The 17,912-nt window shown below is 35.4% G+C and overlaps 1 protein-coding gene across 1 annotated transcript; it reads right to left on the minus strand.

The window, feature by feature from the left end:
• Window positions 1-7,656: 7,656 nt before the first annotated feature.
• tbl2 (transducin beta like 2) lies at window positions 7,657-17,011 on the minus strand. Its single transcript, XM_039756876.1, has 7 exons — window positions 16,776-17,011; window positions 13,179-13,306; window positions 12,431-12,615; window positions 12,064-12,215; window positions 9,646-9,772; window positions 8,518-8,670; window positions 7,657-8,252 (listed from the first exon to the last, which is right to left on the minus strand). The coding sequence occupies exons 1-7, from the start codon at window positions 16,906-16,908 to the stop codon at window positions 7,796-7,798; spliced, it is 1,335 nt and encodes a 444-aa protein (XP_039612810.1). The 5' UTR covers window positions 16,909-17,011; the 3' UTR covers window positions 7,657-7,795.
• Between the last annotated feature and the right edge of the window lie 901 nt (window positions 17,012-17,912).

A 17,912-nucleotide genomic window follows, 5' to 3' on the forward strand; every position in this document is an offset into this window, starting at 1 on the left:
AAAATAAATTTGGAGTCAGATAAACAAATAAAGATTTACTACTGCCCGGATTTCTAAATCAAGTTAGAAAATGATGTCTGATTTAGAAATTGATTGGACTAAAAACCAAAAACTGTGGAAACTAAAAAAAATGTCAAGATTACAATTTTATTATCCAAAGAGAGTTAACTATATGACAAGACATGATAGGGATTAATGAAAGTACTGAGATTAAAGAGGGCATTTGAGAAAATGTTGGCTGGACATGAGTACTCATGCCAAAGTGCCTGTAATGAGTTTCTCAGACTCCTTTGCTTAATTAGAAGCCAATTGTTCTTGATGACAGAGCTTATGTAATTTTATGACTACTCAATGTGTTCATCATGCTATGTGCGATCCTTCTTACTTTGTGGATTAATTATTCCCAAGTGATTTGTGGACCAGAGTAGATTAGTAATTAATAATCCTGTTTTTTAATCCTCCATTTTTTTCCAAATACTTTACTAAAATAGATTCTTCAAGATTAATATACACAGGTGTAAACAGGACCAAGTAAGATGCAGAACTATTGGTTCTTTTCACTTGTGAATCATTATTAAATGGTAGCATCGTATTTCCATAATCAGCAATTAAAAACAATGAATGCCACTGTTTGGGAAAAAAAGGGGCAACTAAGAGCCTGGAATCTTAACAAGTAGTAAGAATTAAAGAAAAAATTGTTTCATTAACAGCAAAAACTAGTTTCTAGTTAAGATAATGAGTTGTAATAAAAACCTCTGGCCTCTCAAGGACTTCATTTGAATACACTAATGTAAATGATTATTAAATACATTTCCAAAGAGAAATAGCTTTTATGAACCCCATTTAACTGGCTGTGATTAGATTATAAATAAACAAAAAATGAGCATGCTGCCAACATTCTTATTAACAGGCTTTTTTATTGAAGACATAAAAACAATAGGTTTCATAAACATACAGTATAGGGAACTGGAAGGAATCAATCAGGGTAATAAAATCAAGATAGGCAGAGAGGAACAGAAGTAGATCATAGAAGATGGAAAAGTGATAGAAGAAGTCTATTCATAACCACAAGGAAAAGAAGTTAAGGGTGAAAGTAGATTAGTATGTTTAAAGTTTAGGGTTTTTTTTTCATTAAAATGTATTATTCCTCCATTTGCAATGTTCTGTTAAAATTATGACTACATATGGAAGAGGAATGTTTGTATGTGGAAAAATGTGTTTTATACATGGTGAGGGAGCATGATTATGGAAAGTTTGAAGAAGCTGTAGTAATAAAATGTTGCATTTTTGTGAGAACACAAGGCAGCATATGGTGGTTAGAGTTAAATAAAAAGGCAATCAAAGTTTAGAGGTTAATAAGTAGAAATATATGACATTTTCTAAAGCAGTACAAAGGATGACATTAATTTATGAAAATTTATCAGGGTTTTGTTTGAAAATTAAGATAACAGAGTGCCAAGAAGAACAGGAACATCTGTCATTACTGAGCCCACATTAGTTGTGAGTAATGTTTGTTCTTTTATCATTATCAATTAAGTGATAAAGTTGTGTTTCTCAAAATAACAATTACAATTAAACGCAAAAATGAAAAATAAAGATTTATACACCAAAAAATTATATTTTTATTTTAATTAACTCATTTGGTTTGTAGTTCCGGCAAAGAAAAAATTGAATCTCATCTTTTCATGAAGAATTTAGAGAAAAAAAAGTTTATGATATAAAGAAAAAAGTTTGATGTAATAAAAGCCAATAGTGACATATGCTGTACAACAGCAAACAATGTGAAAAATATTCAGAGAAAACAGAATAAAATGTCAGGTTACTCATGCCACATAATCATAAGAGTCATTGTATGCTCAAAATGTGCAATATTATGCATTTTTTCTTAAATACTGTTAAATATATACTTCCTGAATTACTAGTGCACATAAAAAACTGGAAACCTAATGACTCATTGGATAAATATATACAGTATATATATATATACAGTATATATATATATATATATATATATATATATATATATATATATATATATATATTGTCATAGACGCCCAGGGACGTTGCCCTGCCGGGACGCTGGAAGAAGCAGGGGACCGGAAATAGGACAATATTTTCCCTGGAGCGCAGGTGGGCAGCCTCCCTGGAATGCATGGTGGTCATGGAGTTGTGAAGCTCAACCCTCTGCAAACATGGAGTCACCACCAGGGGCCACCCGGACATGATTGGAACCTTGGATGGCAGCACTTCTGCCACACCAGGAAGTACTGCCGGAAGAAATTCCAGGGACACCCGGTGTGCTTCCGGGTGCACTCACGACACTTCCGCCACAGCAGGAAGTGACATCTGACAGAGCACCTGGAGCCCATCCGGGTTATTATAAAAGGAGCCACCTCCCTCCAGAAGCTGAGCTGGAGTTGGGAGGAAGGAGACATAGCTTGTGAGGAGGGGAGTGGAGGTCATTGAGAGAAGAAGAATAAAGAGAAAGAGACTGTTGGAGAATAAGGCATTGTGGTGCTGTGCTTAATAAACGCGTGCATTGTGGAGATTCTGGTGTCAGTCTGTCTGTGTCCGGGGGCATGCTTTTCACAATATATATAGATAGCTAGATAGATAGAACTTTATTTGTCCCCAGGGGGAAATTTGGCTTTTTACAGAAACTCTTTAAATAAATACATAAATAGATTAGTAAATAAATAAATGTACACACATATTTTGGTATAAACACACACCGGATGACTACAAAGCAAGAAAATGAAAAAGAAGTAAAAGTTCTAACTTGGCTGTCCCAGTTACAGTAAGGCCTTATGCACACATATTGCTGTTGGTATAAAGGAGTCCCAGTAGCGTTTCTTGACAAACTTCTGCTGAATAATTCAAGTCTTCAATGTTTGTGTGTCAGAGAGCTAAACACTAGTATTATTTGATGTAGGGATTTAAATTCTGACATTATACCTCAGGGTAGTAAATTAATAAATAATAATGGATGTTAAAATTTTAAAACCATTAACAGAAAAAAAACAAAAACTGGTTTGCTTCAACAATGGAAGAGGAACACGTTGGAATACAAGATAAGAACCTGTCCTTTAAAATTAAAAGTGGTGCTAAACCTGGAACGCTTAAACTGTGATTAAGATGAAGAAATAAATATTTATTAGTCAATGATCAGATCATATTTTTATTAGGAATGTCAAGCATGTTGGTCAATGACCAAATATCTAATGTGTGCTTGTGTGTAGGTGTTTTTCCAGTATAAAACTGACACTGTTGAATATCTCTGCCAGAGTTTGCACAGCTTCTCCATTTATATAGGAGATGGTTGTAGGCTATTTAGTTTGATTCAGTGATCATTTGCTCAATAATTCTGTCTTGCCTTCTAGAAAGATTTAGGATGCATAATTTTTTAATTTAGCAAACACACAAAACATTGTATTTACAAATTGGAAGTATTTTTTAGCGTTAATGAGTTGGGCAAATTCATATATTAAGATCTGCCATTTAAGAAAACAGTAACTGGTTTTTATGTTTTGGATTTTGGTGTGGTTAAAATAGAAAAGATTAATCAACAATGTAACAGTATACAGAATAGAATTGGCAATCATTTTAGCTTTGGATAAATGGAAATAAGAAAACTGCTAAATGTTCAGACCCATGCTTAATTTTATCCTTCATAGAACCTGGCCAGTAGCCATCTAGACAGGATATGTTTCTGGAAATGTTACATTATATAACAGTATTAGTCATTTTGGGTTTTTTGAGCATTTTGTGTGGGTGCCAGCACATGCTGTGGCAAAGGTAAATAAGACTGCATATAAGGTTGCCAATATAAACTATAGGAAACAATTTAAATAGATGCTTCATGTAGATATTAAGTTAAAAATTACTATTAAGTATGAAGTTATGGAATTATGACAAAAAAGATGCTAGAGAAAGACTTATAACGTGCATAATTTGAATTAGCCATGTAAGTAGAATGGTAGCGATCAACAAGTTATATTATGGAGACCTAAATTAAAACATACAAATATTAGTGCTATAAATCAGAGACTATATTTGATGAGAAATCATTAAAATTAAACAATCTTTGAAATGAGGAAAGATAATGTCAATGGACAATTTAACAAAGATTAAAAGGGCTGAGGATTACCACATAATTAATAGTGTGTATCAAAGGAGTATTTCTGCAGAAAAGAGATAGTTTAACACATTAATAATTGTTAATATCTTAAAAGTTACTGAATTAGAGTACAGAATTTAGCTTATTAAGGATATAATAAAAGGGCATCCTCCTTACAGCATATGTCAGTGATATATTTTGATATAATCCTTCATTCATCCTTCTACTAAGAAACCAGTTTAAGGCAGTTGTCAACCACTTCTAAGAACAGCAGAAAAAACCCTCAGATAAGGTGTTCTGCTATGAACAAAACTGAAAAAACTGCAAAAAGATCTTCATAAGTCCAAGGGGGAAATAATTTTTTTCCAGAAGCTCGTTATACACACACACCAGAATGACTACAATAAAGGAAATGAAAAAGAAAGAAAAACTTCAAACTTGGCAGTCACTGTCCCAGTGAGGCATTAATCAGACATATTTGCTGATGGTATAAAGTAGCCCCAGTAGCTTTTTTTGACGCACTTCTGCTGAATAATTTGTTGGCTGAAAGTCCTCAGTGCTAATGTGTCAGAGAGAGGATGTGCAGCGTTGTTCATAATGGCACTCAGTTTTGTTTATTCTCTCCTTTACTTCTACCTCCAGGGGGGTACAGAGTGCATCCTATAACTGAGGTTTTAATTAGCCTGTTGATTTGGTGGGCCTCTCTTCAAACCTTGGGAAAATCATTGTTATTTGCATTCATGTCAGTGGTACCTTTTTAATAATGCTTTTGAGATGTACCAAGCAACACAAATGGACCATGTTAAAGGAAAGAATACCATTAGGTATAAATAAATCATTTTATCTTCAGTTTCCCATAGTATAGATTGGTGATAGCAGCATATATCCTTCTAGTAGGTAGCAGTGGTCATATAAGAATATAAACAGACAATAGGCATTAAAAATTCAAATCCTGTTAATAAATTAAGCAAGATACTGTCTCCCGAAAGAGAGTTCCTCCTTTTACAAATTAGTTGGTATTACTCACCTACTAAATGTGGAAAATTCTGCTTCAAAATCATGACAATTCAAGCATAAATTGTAGCTGATTTGTTCAAAAACTTAAATGACTCTTGACAAATGCCTCATTTATTTTTTCCTACTTATTAGGTAAATATTATTTTTGTCCTCGAGTCTAAACACAAAGTGTCTAAATATGCCATTGCCCAATATATTGCTAGACACAGAGCGTGTTGAAGACATATGAAGAAGACACTGTAAGCATCCACTGCTGGGGTCGTAGCACTCGAAGCATGTGACTAATAATGTCATAAATTACTGTCGACTGGCATTGGTTAAAACAATGACAGAGCATTACCATTATAGGTAACTTGTTGTTAAAGTGTAAAATTTGCCAAACAGCTGATCACGGTCTTCTCTTGGCACTAGAGCATAAATGCAGAGTTGCTATATCATATTTATAATTTATAATAAATTTATAAAACATAATTTATAAAATTCCTGTTGGCTGCAGATGCAATTCTGATTATTCTCAAATATTCAGATACATCCGCCATTTGTCAAAGATCATCTAATTCTGGATGGAAGTTACCAGAACTTATACTAACAGTGCGGGGAGCAAATTCTGAACCATCCCTTGACAAAAATAATGTTAGCTCACAAGGACTGTACAGATACAGTAGAGTCTAGTATAATTGCTACCAGATTTTAGGAGCCCATTACAAGTGATGGTATTAGTTTTGTTTTATTTTTTGCTGCCATGCAAAATAGTTTTCCATTTAAAATGTCTGGTACAGCACATTACTTTAGGTATGATATTACAAAACTATTCTTATTCTGTAATGCTGCTTAACATTTTATCCAATGCATACATCTATGAAGGCAGCTGTTACACATTTGTTTTGTGAACGGCTTGTGAAGTAAAAGTAGTCCCCTGGGGAGAAAAATCTCACTTTTGTGTGAAACTAGTATGAAAACAAAATATTTTGTACTTTTATTTTTAAAATTAGGCATTTCTTTTTTCATGAGATTATAGTGGAATTGAACATTTGGCTGAATTATTTGACAAATTTGTGTTAAAAAAACTACTCTATTTGTGCATATGCTCATGATTCATTTGTGTGTGTAACTCGGTATATAATTAATGTAATTATGCTAATGTACAGTGTACAACAGAGGAAATGAGAGGTCAGGAGCATGTGCTGATATTGCGTTGCCGCACCCACCACATGATAAAACAGAAACGTCTCAAATTTCTTAATGTTGGCATCTGCCCCTCCTTAATATGCGTTTCTTGACACCTCTTCCTTAGCATTGGGCAGTGCCTGCACTGGGATTAAGAGACCTTATCATTCACCCTTTTCCTGGACCTTATTAATCCAGTTCAAGGTCATGTGGAGCCTGAACATATCCCAGCAGCACTGGGTACAGGTATCTACACACATACAACAAGCACATTTTAAAACCAATTAACAACTACCTGTCCTTTGATGAATACTCATGTCTTTAAAGTTTTCTTTAACTGGGAACATGAAGGACTAGTTTTCATGCATATTTCTAAGTAGGATATTAGGAAGTAGAGAAAAAGGAATAATATCATTCCTGCTTAGTATACTACAGATCTTATACAGTAAGGGGGTTCTGAAAAAGACTGCATTATTTATATTTGTAACTTATCACTGTGGAAGGAGGGCAGGTACACTTCCAGCATTTCTAAGGTGAGTCATATGGGCTCCTTTGAAAGTTAATGGATGGGTAACTAATATTGCTGTTCTATGTAATTTCTTAAAAATATTTATTGTGCCTGCCATAAAAAGTACCATTTTGATGAAAAATACAAATTATTAAAAATAATCCAAACAACAGCTTAAAAAACTTAGTATATTAGTTATTGATATCCACCTTAGTTAAGTATTAAGATGAGCTCAAATTGGAAAGTGTAAACTTAGGCTATGAACATTTTAATTGGAGCACCGAGTTATTTCAGCAATTCCAAAAATATCCATTCATCCATTTTTTTTTTAATTTTATAATCCAATTTTTAGACTTGCAGGAACCAATCTTGGACCAGTGCTGGTGCATCACAGGACAGTCAGACAGACAGACACACACCAACGTCCACTTGCACTCACACTAGAAATGTACAGTTATAAATTAATGTAACATGGCTGACTGTGCAGTAATAGTAAGAATAATCAGAAATTTACTGGGAGACACTTACAATAATGGCCCCAGGAGCTGTGTGGCAGTAGCATTATTCATTACATCTGCATTCCCCTCAGCACCAAAAATGAAACGCATAAGATATCCATGTGTTAATAGTAATATTCTATAAACATCTTTATGCAAAATGAAGGTGTGATTTTTAAGTTACTTTTACTCCAAATATATTTACATATCTGGGTTTCCCATTTCAATGGATATTTAACTCTCCTCCACAAACATCCTATATGCACTAATTTTTATTACTAATATTTCATAATCTGTATGTATAATCTGAGGTAGATCCCCTGTCCCTTCAAGTAAAATACAGGCAGCTCTTGTCTCATTTATGTGCAATACCAATGCACTTTTATTAGAAATGCGATCAATTTAAAACAAAGACATGATGTTTGTCCCGCAAACTTAAGGACATCACAAAAGCCATTTCTGATTTTGTGACCAAAATGGGTCAAGTCCCTATTGTCTGCTGTTGCAAACTTTGTTCAAGGCACTTTTAGCCTCTTTGATCTGCTGTTGTAGTCTCTGGCGCATACAACTGTTTGATGCCTTTTTCAGCATTTTTTCCATATCACGGATAGCAGCACGGTACCCAGGAGTGTTGTGAAATACACGGATAACACGGTCCCCGGTGGTCACCACAAATCGACTATTAATATCAAACCGCAGGTCAGAGATATCCTCACTGTGGACATTTTGGAATTCTTCCTCCAGTTTGCCATCTTCAGTATTGTAAAGGGCCATGTCATTGCCACAGGAGATGGCCACAACACGGGCATCTGGAGAAAGAGCTATGCGACATGGCTCTACTACTGTATAGTTGCCAGTCAGGAGAAGGTAAGGATCCTGCTGCTTCTTGTATTCCACATCAGTGTCCCATAGCTTCCACGTGTTGTCTTTGGAAATACTTGCCATTCTACAAAATAAGAGGCATGGAGCATTAGTACATTCATGATTAAATACATGTAAGTAGCTCTTTTTAGTTACAGAAAGGAAGCTGTGCAGATAGTTATTAAAGAATGCAACCACAGTATGATTTCTTCCACTTATTGCTTCACATATAAATCAGTACACATCTGTTTACATTTACTTTTGGACATAGCTTGAACATACCATGGATAAGCCATATTTTCTTTATATACACAGGACATCAGAATTACAAGTACGAATGTAGAACTTACCGCCGAGAATCATTCGAGAAGGCAAAGTAGTGGACACCAGCAGAATGACCCTTCAAATCAAAAGCGCGTGTCACCTCCCTGAAGTCACCACCCTTCCCAAAACACACTTCCCATACTTTCACATCAGGTGTGAAACCACAAGATGCCACAAACCTGCCAAAAAATGAAAGTCAATGAGCATCAAAGCAAAGTGCAAACCTAAAAGTAATGCATAATATTATATATATATTATATATATATATATATATATACATACATTGTGAATTTCCCCTTGGGATTAATAAAGTATCTATCTATCTATCTATCTAAGAATGAGTTAGTATGAAGTGTGTCAAGTGATCTTTTTACTAGAAAGAGCAAATGTTTAATTTTTCAACTTGGCAAAAGAACGGATTTTTTCCACACAGAACTTATTTTATTGTATTTTTTACAAATTATTCCAATATAATATTTCCTGTACCCTCATGCACCATCTATTGTATTCAAACTCTAATATATGAATTTGGCTATGAATTTTCAGCACATTTCTGATACATTAATAAATGTTCTGAAAACTAATAGGTTTTATGGTTAGCAAATGTTTCATATGCATAATCTGCAAATTAATTCATATTCATAATCATTCATTTATTTTGTGAGTCCTCATATTCTAATTCTGGGTCATAAGTAGCCAAAGCAAATCTTGGCAGAATGAAATACTAGACAGAAATCAGCCATGAATGAAGCTCAATATACCAAGTCACACAGAACCAATTTGGAGGCACTAGTTAACTAACTACAGTAGTTTGTCTTTGGGATGGGGGAGTAAAATACACAGGCACACACAATACAACTTGCTAACTCCACACAGGCAGTAAACAAGGACTTATTTAACCCCTGTCCTGGCACCTGTAAGGCAGTCGTATGAACCACTACATCACTGCACCTCCCTAATATGCGTATTATTTCAAGATAAAAAAAAACAAACTTTACTAGCTGTGTTGACAGAGTGTACTGCATTAGGTGGATAGTATGGGCAGAGAAGACATGAAGAGAGCTGAAAAACTGAATATTCATATTGCTCACAAAATATTAAGCTTGCATCACGTTTCTGACAGAATGTCATTCATTTTGAAAGATATTGCTTACCGTCCACAAGGTGATATTGTTGCATATGCATTTGTCATCTGATTGGTATTAATAGAAGCCATAACTTCCCCTTTTAAGTTCCAGATGAGGATGGTCGTATCATTGGAGGCAGTCATAATGAATTTTCCTAAAATTAGATACAAGAATCATTCAAAAACAAGACACTCCTCAACTCTTTCTGAACGTTCAACATTTATTGAAACAAAACAAAAAACTATTAACCATCATTTCACTAGAGCAATTTTCACTAAGCAAAACTAATTGAGCTGCATTGTCTTGTGAAAGCTGCCATACATTACAGCTTTATAGGAAACTGTATCAGATTCTGCAGTCTACAAATTTAAGTATTTTAGTTTATTGATCTGCACGTGTTATCTGCATGTGTAGTGGTGAAAATCTATCAAATTAGCAAAATATATTATTCAAAAAACAGTGATACAGATTGGACACTTAGAACAAGGGCACTAGTATCTGGTAATAAAGTCAAAAAGGTTGGTGTAACAAACGGCCATCTGACATGGTATGGAATCACATAGTATCAAATGTTTCCCTATGACATTGTGCAATATCTACCCCACCAAGGCAATTTTCTAAGGTGGAAGTGGGGTAGGTAGTAATTTTGTCCCAGTATGGTAGTAGCAGTATTATTATTATTATTAACAACAACAACAGTTCTTCTAAACAAAATTTGTAACTGTGGAGAAAAAAATAATTTAACAGTAAAAAAAAAAATAACAGTTAAAGGTAATGAAAAAACAGAGCCAATTAAAAAGCATCTACAATTAAATAATTATAAACACTCAAGTTAAACCACTAAACCATTAACACCTCAACCATGACTGGTTGAAAAAAATATTGAACTTAAAATAAATGATGGAATTCGGAACTAAAACACAAGTAATAATAATTAATAATAATAGACTTTATTTATATAGCACCTTTCCCATGCTCAAGGCACTTGTGAAATGAGTCTAATGGGTGCATTCAGGAGAAAAAGAAAAAAGATGAGTTAAAGGAATATTCCACCAAAAAATACCTTTTTTTTTAATCCGTAGCAGACCCTGTCTTGTTTGTACTTACAGCTGAGAAATACTGTAAATAAAATGTTTTTATGAAAATCAAAAGGAAACAAAGTTACTGATACAATAGGTGTTAGTGGGGGGCAAACACTGAAAAGCAGCAAACAAAATTAAGGAAAAAAGAATCATAAAATGCCAGTGTTGCATAATCCACCTGTCAGATATCCAGTTGTATTTTCTGGTAATGGTTTACTTAACAATATTTTAGCAAAGATACATGTTTGTGACATTGTGTCCCTGAATATTTGAAGTGTGAATAATGCAACATGAGTAATCAAAGTTTTTTTGTCCCCCGGGACATTTTGATATTGTTTGCTTTTGAATTGCATTGGTCCCCACCAAAACTTATTGTATCAGTAACTGTGTTACCTTCTTTCTCCATAAAAACATGACTAAAGAATTTTTGGCCATAACTAGGAACAATATGGGGTACCTGATGTGATCAGATAGAGTATTCTTTAATAAAGCAAATATTGGAAAACAGTTAACACTGGAACTTTGTTTGCTAAAAAGTGTCAGTAATGAAAAACATACATATAAGGTGTAGGATTCAGAAGAGAAGGAATGGTGAAGAGACTGTCCTTCTTGGAATTAAAAAAACAAAACAGAAACAAAAACTGAGTAAGAATAGATGAATATAATTAAATCTTCCCTAGGGTAAAATGAGATTTTGATTGTGTAGGAAAAGAAATGCAGAAGAGAGAAAATTACTGCTTAAAAACCAGACATGCTGGCAGAATGGGAGTATTATGAAAGACGGCAAAAAAAAAAAAGTTTAAAATATTGTAATAAGTATGGAATTATGGAAATGTTTAATTTTTTTTTCTTTTTAACAGGCTTATTGGTCAACATGAACTGAATCTAGCATCCCATTCTGAATAACTACAAAAAAATGTGAAGAGTAGTAGAATCTATTTTCTTAGGAAGAAACAATATAAAAAATGGGGTGTTATGGTTTTAATGTATAAACCAAAATTTAAAACAAAACAAACGGAGGAAACTGGAGAAAACATGCAATATTAAAGATATTTGGTAATTGCACTGAAGGTATATGAAGCAGCACAGGTTTTAGAAGCTATAAAAATAACTAAAAGCAAACTCAAAAATATAAATTTAGAAGCACTTGTCTTGTAGGAGAGGTTAGCAATTTAACAAATATTTTAATCTCTGATCATATATGCACATAATACAATTTTAAAATATTCCTAGATTTGCATCTTGTCAACATTTTTGTAAACATTGATGCTATACACATCAAATAAAAAAAACAAACTTTAGGTTTAATTTTTTTTTAATTTTCCTATACCTAACAGATGCACAAGAAAGCCTCCTCTCTTACCTGTATCTGCTATGCCAATGTTAATAACTGAAGCTTTGTGCCTCTGGGAAAATTCCTCTGGAGAAGCAATGTATGTGATGGAGCCATCTTCCTTCTTGCTCATCTTAAAGATGCGGATTGTCTCCCCATTGGCCAGCCATGTAATGAAGGCTCTGAAACACAGAGGAATTAGCTGGCAGCATCAGGATCCTGATTTGATATATAGAGATTGCTGAGGGAATTCAAAAGAACTGCCTAACTGCAGTGTTTAGTTTATGCAAAATACTCAAACGGGTGGATTAATATTTCTTCAGCATTGATTTATTATGACACTGAAAGCAAATAGTAAAGTGCCTTTGAGTTCAGATATTATCAGCCCATAATATACCTTGAATCTGGGCTGAACCGCACAAACACAGCATGATCTAACTCCACATTGGCACGGATGCAACGATGTTCTTTTTCCAGGAAGTCTTTTGTGCCCCATATTCTAATAGTGCGATCCTCAGAACATGATGCTAAGTACTTGCCATTGCTGCTAAAATCCAGACTGGAAATATTTCCACTGTGGGCCTGGAAGATAAAAAGAAGACAACATATCAAAAAAGTAGAAAGCTGGCAAATTTGACAATCACCAATACACAATGGACTCTTAATGTCATATCAGCTTCCTTTGTTGTCCTGACAAAAGAAATTTCATTTCAACAGTAACTATGCTGTGAAATAAGACTGGGAGAAAGAAAAACAAAACAAATTCAGAAGATGTAGGACAGATAGTGTACAAGAACAATATAAACCTTATTCTGTATTTAGACGGTAAATGGTGTTCACTTAACCTGGCGTAGACAGAACATTTTACATAAAATCAAGGGGAATGCGGAAATACAGTTTTACCTTCATTTACAAATATATTAGCGACTAGGATAATAAATTTAAACCCTAAGGTTTCCAGTTCAGTTTCCACATCTGACACAAAATGTCACTTCACCTGCCTGTGCTCCAGTTGTATAACATACTTGGAAACAATTATTGCAGCACAATCTTGAAAATTGCCTTGGGTATAGAACACTGCCAAATATAAACCAATAATAATAACAAAAGTAACAACTATCACCAGCAAATGGAATTGCATTTACCTTGAGTGAGGCAGCAAGAAGTTGATGGGAGAAAGCATGCTGCTGAGGTCGTTCCTTCCGCAGACGCTGCTGTTTGGTTTGCTTTTTAGATGCAGCTGTCCTGCCAACCGTTCCATTTGCTTTCTTCTCTGAACAAAAAAAACAAACAGAAGATGAAAACAAATCCATGCACAAAGAATCTTATAGGGGACAATGTTTAACCCCCAACATACCCAAAATGAGACGGATACAGGTTTTCTTGTGTGGGTAGGACAGTAATGCACAGTCAAAAGTCAAAGATCAAGTTGGCATCCATAAAAAACAGATGGCACCATGGGACTTTATCAATGGTGTTCAACAAGCAAAACCTAATTAAAACTCTACTCTTGTAATAATAATAAAAAATATGTAAAAATTAATTTAAAATTTTTTTATCTCGAGTTAAATTGGAAAAATGAGTTAAACTAATTTTCGAGTTCTAGGGATGCACATTACACATACAAACCCATATACTGTAAAACTAAACAAGCTATTTGACCACTTATGAATGAGGTGTCCTGCCGATGGGACATTGCCGTTTTTCAAAGTTGTTTGTGTATGATGCAAAAAAAAAAACCCCACAAGTAAATCAAAAGCTATAATGGTATTTTTACATACCCAAAGGGGTCTTCTTTCAAATAAATCACAAGTTTCCATGTTTTCTGCTTTTACTATTCAAATATGTGATTTGCACACATATTCCCCAAGGTGAGTAGCATGCCACCGCTCATATATCTCACCTATGTCAAGCAGCATACATTCAAAGGCTTATTACCTCTGATGTTGAGTTGCCTATAATTGACCATTTCTACTACATGTCACTGCTGTGGCTAAATGGCAACAAATATATGCCTATGCAACAACAGGTCATCTTTATGCATCATTATGCAAAAGCTCAAGTCAGATTCTCAGCAAAGACATATTTGATGAAAGATTCAAGGCAATGTATAATTTGTAACAACTGCTTAGCGTGACTTTGAAGTGTTGATGCATACAGTTTTAAAGTTCAAGCATCATGGGTTCGATCACCATAATTACCATAACTTTCTGAGCAGTGCTCTTTCAGTTTCAACCTGGGAGCACATCAACAGATTCTTAGCATGCCAATGAGTAATTGTTATGCTGTACTTGTGCCTCTCAAACTTGCACACAAGATAAAAGTCCAATTGCATTTTGCTGTGTCGCAACCATAAGTTTCAGTTAGTGCCTTTTACTGTATAATCCCCACCCCTCTTCCACTGAAGGGACAGATAGCACTGTTAAGCATTGTTTATCCAAGTTCTAATTGTGCTTGCTTCATCCCTGGCTCCCCTACCAACACTAACCCAGGGGTAAGGAGAAATGGACTTGATTACAAAAGAGAAATAAAATTGAACAGTGGCTTTGGGGGGGGGGGTCAGGGAGGTTGAAGGAAGCATGCATGGAAATGGGAGGATAAAACATCTCACGAGGCTGTGTTGATCCCTGCGGTGACATTGTGGGGGGTGGATTATACTACAAGCAAGTCTCAAATGCTAGCGAGCTGGCAACGGCCTCCTCAAACGTGGCTGAGAAACATTGGTTTAGCTGCATGTGTCTGTTTGACTAGCTCTGTGCTCAGGGATGCACATTTCCTGCCCTCCGACAAGAGCTACTGGCAAAGGTATTGTCCCCATCCCGAACCCCTGCAGTGGAAGAAGCTGGTATGAAAATGCATGTACTTAGTTTATTCCAGACCTGAAATGCAAAAAAAAAAATCAACAACAAGAAAAATTCGGACATGAGTGTCAGTAGGCTTTGCACCCTACCAATCAAATTACCTAAACTATTCTATAACATTTCAGTAATTACTTACTGCTCTGATGTTGATCTTTCTGAACATAAAAAGGGTCATTACAATAGCAGATGATGAGAAGAATTCATAATTACCATAACTGCTGAATTACGGTATTTGAGGGTTCCTCTTTCTCTTGTACGATTTGGCTCAAAAACTAATCAGCACATCGTCATCTCATAACAGGCTTAATTTTCGAGTTTGGTATTTTTCCTTTCAGCTGTTGTAGGTCTAGACCTTCCTCACAAAACTGAGACACACACACAGACAGATACACACTCATCATTGAGATATCAATGGTATCAGCAGACCCTAAAATGTCAAGAGCTTGAAATTTTTGACGATTCTAAAGCTTTTGCTCCTCCACCGTAGATGATAGGGTGTGGGGCACAAAGCATAAAATAAATAAATCATGCACTGGACTTCTGTAGGGCAACTGCAACAGACGGCAGGAGAGGATGGGTGAATTCTAGCACAAAAACCACAATCTAGTGTACAAAATGTAAGTTTCCTCAGTGTCTAGTGGTAAATGAAATTATTTCAAGGACGTGCATGAAAAAAAAATTTTTGAAGTGAAGGTTTGGATGAGTACATGGTTATATATGGAGTTACAAACTGCTTACTTGTTGCTTCAGAATCATATAAAGTGTTTGTGTTAATTTTTTCTCCAAAAAAAAAAAAATTGCAACTGCAACTGAAATACTTGTTTTGTGAGCTTATTTAGGTAAAACAGACTGCTGTAAATGTTTCCAGAAAGGGATCCAAACACAGACACGTCTTGTACTGAACAATTTAACTTATGGGATCATCTAAACTTGGTGCCACTATAGCGGACAGATTGGGGAACAAAAGAAACTTAATTCCAGGGTTGTGCATCATAAGAGGTATTGGTTATATACTGTAAAATCACGTTTTTGGGAAAGATATCTTAAAAGTACCCATTTTTTTTACTCAGCGGATATTGCTGTAAACAAATATTTCGTTTATTCTAAAAAAAATCGAAGTGTTGTACTCGCCACGGTTTTTATTTTTAACAATAAACGAATAATAGCCGTTTCTTTTTGGGTATATAATATTCTTGCAATAATGTTAAAAACCTTTCATTGCATAAGGGGTTAAACTCATTTAGATTTGTCTTACACTAATTTGTAGTGGGCAAATACTTCTAATTCTCTAGTCCCAAGGATTTCTTTTATAGGTTAATTAGTGACTTCAAATCGGCGTTGATATGGCCTGGGTTCAGTCCAGTCCAAGTCTGGTTCTGGAACTTGTGTGGTGTGCAGCCGTCCTCCCAGGATAGGATGGGATGGGATGGGATCTTCTCCTTTACTGGCTAGCCCCTGACTCCCCGCGATCTTACAATAAAAAAGTGTATGAACATGTGACTAGGCAAGGGGTTTCTACGACGGAATTGGAATTTAATTTGTATATTCCTTGGAAGACTGAACCATGATCGTGTCGTGGTATGACTGTTCACCTGTAGATTAACCCTGACTATATGGAGCTGCTTGGCTAGCCTCGGATGAACGATGTACTTTGACCAACAGAAAATATTTACTTTGAAAACCCCAACTCCTACACCGAGTAGGGTATGTATTTAAGAGAAGTCACACTTTTGGGAAACGTCATCCTATCCATATAGCTTGACGGCCTGGAGTTCGGCAGGGACTGTTCTCCCTATACACGATTTTCCCTGCTGAATACACTTCTTTCCATTTAAGACCGGGACGCAGTGCGTGACATTTCCCGATTATTGAATCGCTTACCAGATCGTTCCTTGCTTTGTTCCTCTGTCTGCATTGACTGACCCCATTTCTTTCCAACAGTGACAACCACCAACAGTACAAGTGCGCCCAGTACCACAGAGACGGGAATGAGAAACGCCAGCTCCATGTTCATCGAGACGCTTTCTGCCACGTTAGCGAAAACAGTGTCGAGAACGAGCTCGTCAGAAAAGACGCTTGAGTGAACACGTCTGCGTACCCGTAGTGACGTCACAAAACGCGCTTGTTACGTACAGAGAGCGCGACCATTTCTTACTGTGGTAGGGTGGCGCAAAGATTAGCGTGTCTGGCGCGGACCTCCATGTTTCGCTCCCGCACTGACAGGGTGCAGGTTAGTTTCGGTGGCAACTCCAAAAATCGATGGCACTCATACTTGTGTGATTTGATTGGGTGGGCTTGATTCTGCCATTATTAACACTAATGTTTCCCAATTACTCATAAGTCTTATTCCATGTACAGTAGAAGAGTAGTGACTTGGTGAAGTCATGAAAAAAGAGAAAAAAAAACATTTATATAAGATGGGGAAATGAGTATGTGCCAATTTTAGCCAGTTTCAGTGTCCTCAAATATTCAATAATTCTGAAATGGTGTTAATTAACAGATGTATCCATTTGGATCTGTGTGCAAAGTTTTTAATTCATACATTTTATTATTTAATTTGTTTTCTAATAAGCAAGCTAAAGCATATTTTAGTAACTTTTCCCAAAAAGAATGTTCTAATTATCAAATAATGTAACCTGCATATCTTTGGGGTGGAGAAGGAAGCTGGAACATCTAGAGCAGGGGTGTACAATTCTGGTCATGGAGCACTACTGTGGCAAGCGAGTTTTTCATTCTAACCCTTTTCTTGATTAGTGACTAGTTTTTGCTGTTAATTAACTTCTTTTCTCATCATTTTAATTGACTTGTTTTTTAAGATTCAATACTCTGAATTGCTTCATTTTTTCCTTAAATGGCACCCAAACAGAAATGAGATGTGAAGTGAGCCAACAGATGACCAGCTAAGTCGGGGCCTCATTCTCCAACCAGTTTGACTCCAACCAGTTTCTTAATTAGATGTTAATTCTTCTTGTTAATTTAACCTTTTATATTATTCCATTGTTTGTTGGTGCTCTCATT

This window comes from Polypterus senegalus, chromosome 6 (genome assembly GCF_016835505.1).
Source record: "Polypterus senegalus isolate Bchr_013 chromosome 6, ASM1683550v1, whole genome shotgun sequence".
Lineage (NCBI taxonomy): Eukaryota > Metazoa > Chordata > Cladistia > Polypteriformes > Polypteridae > Polypterus > Polypterus senegalus.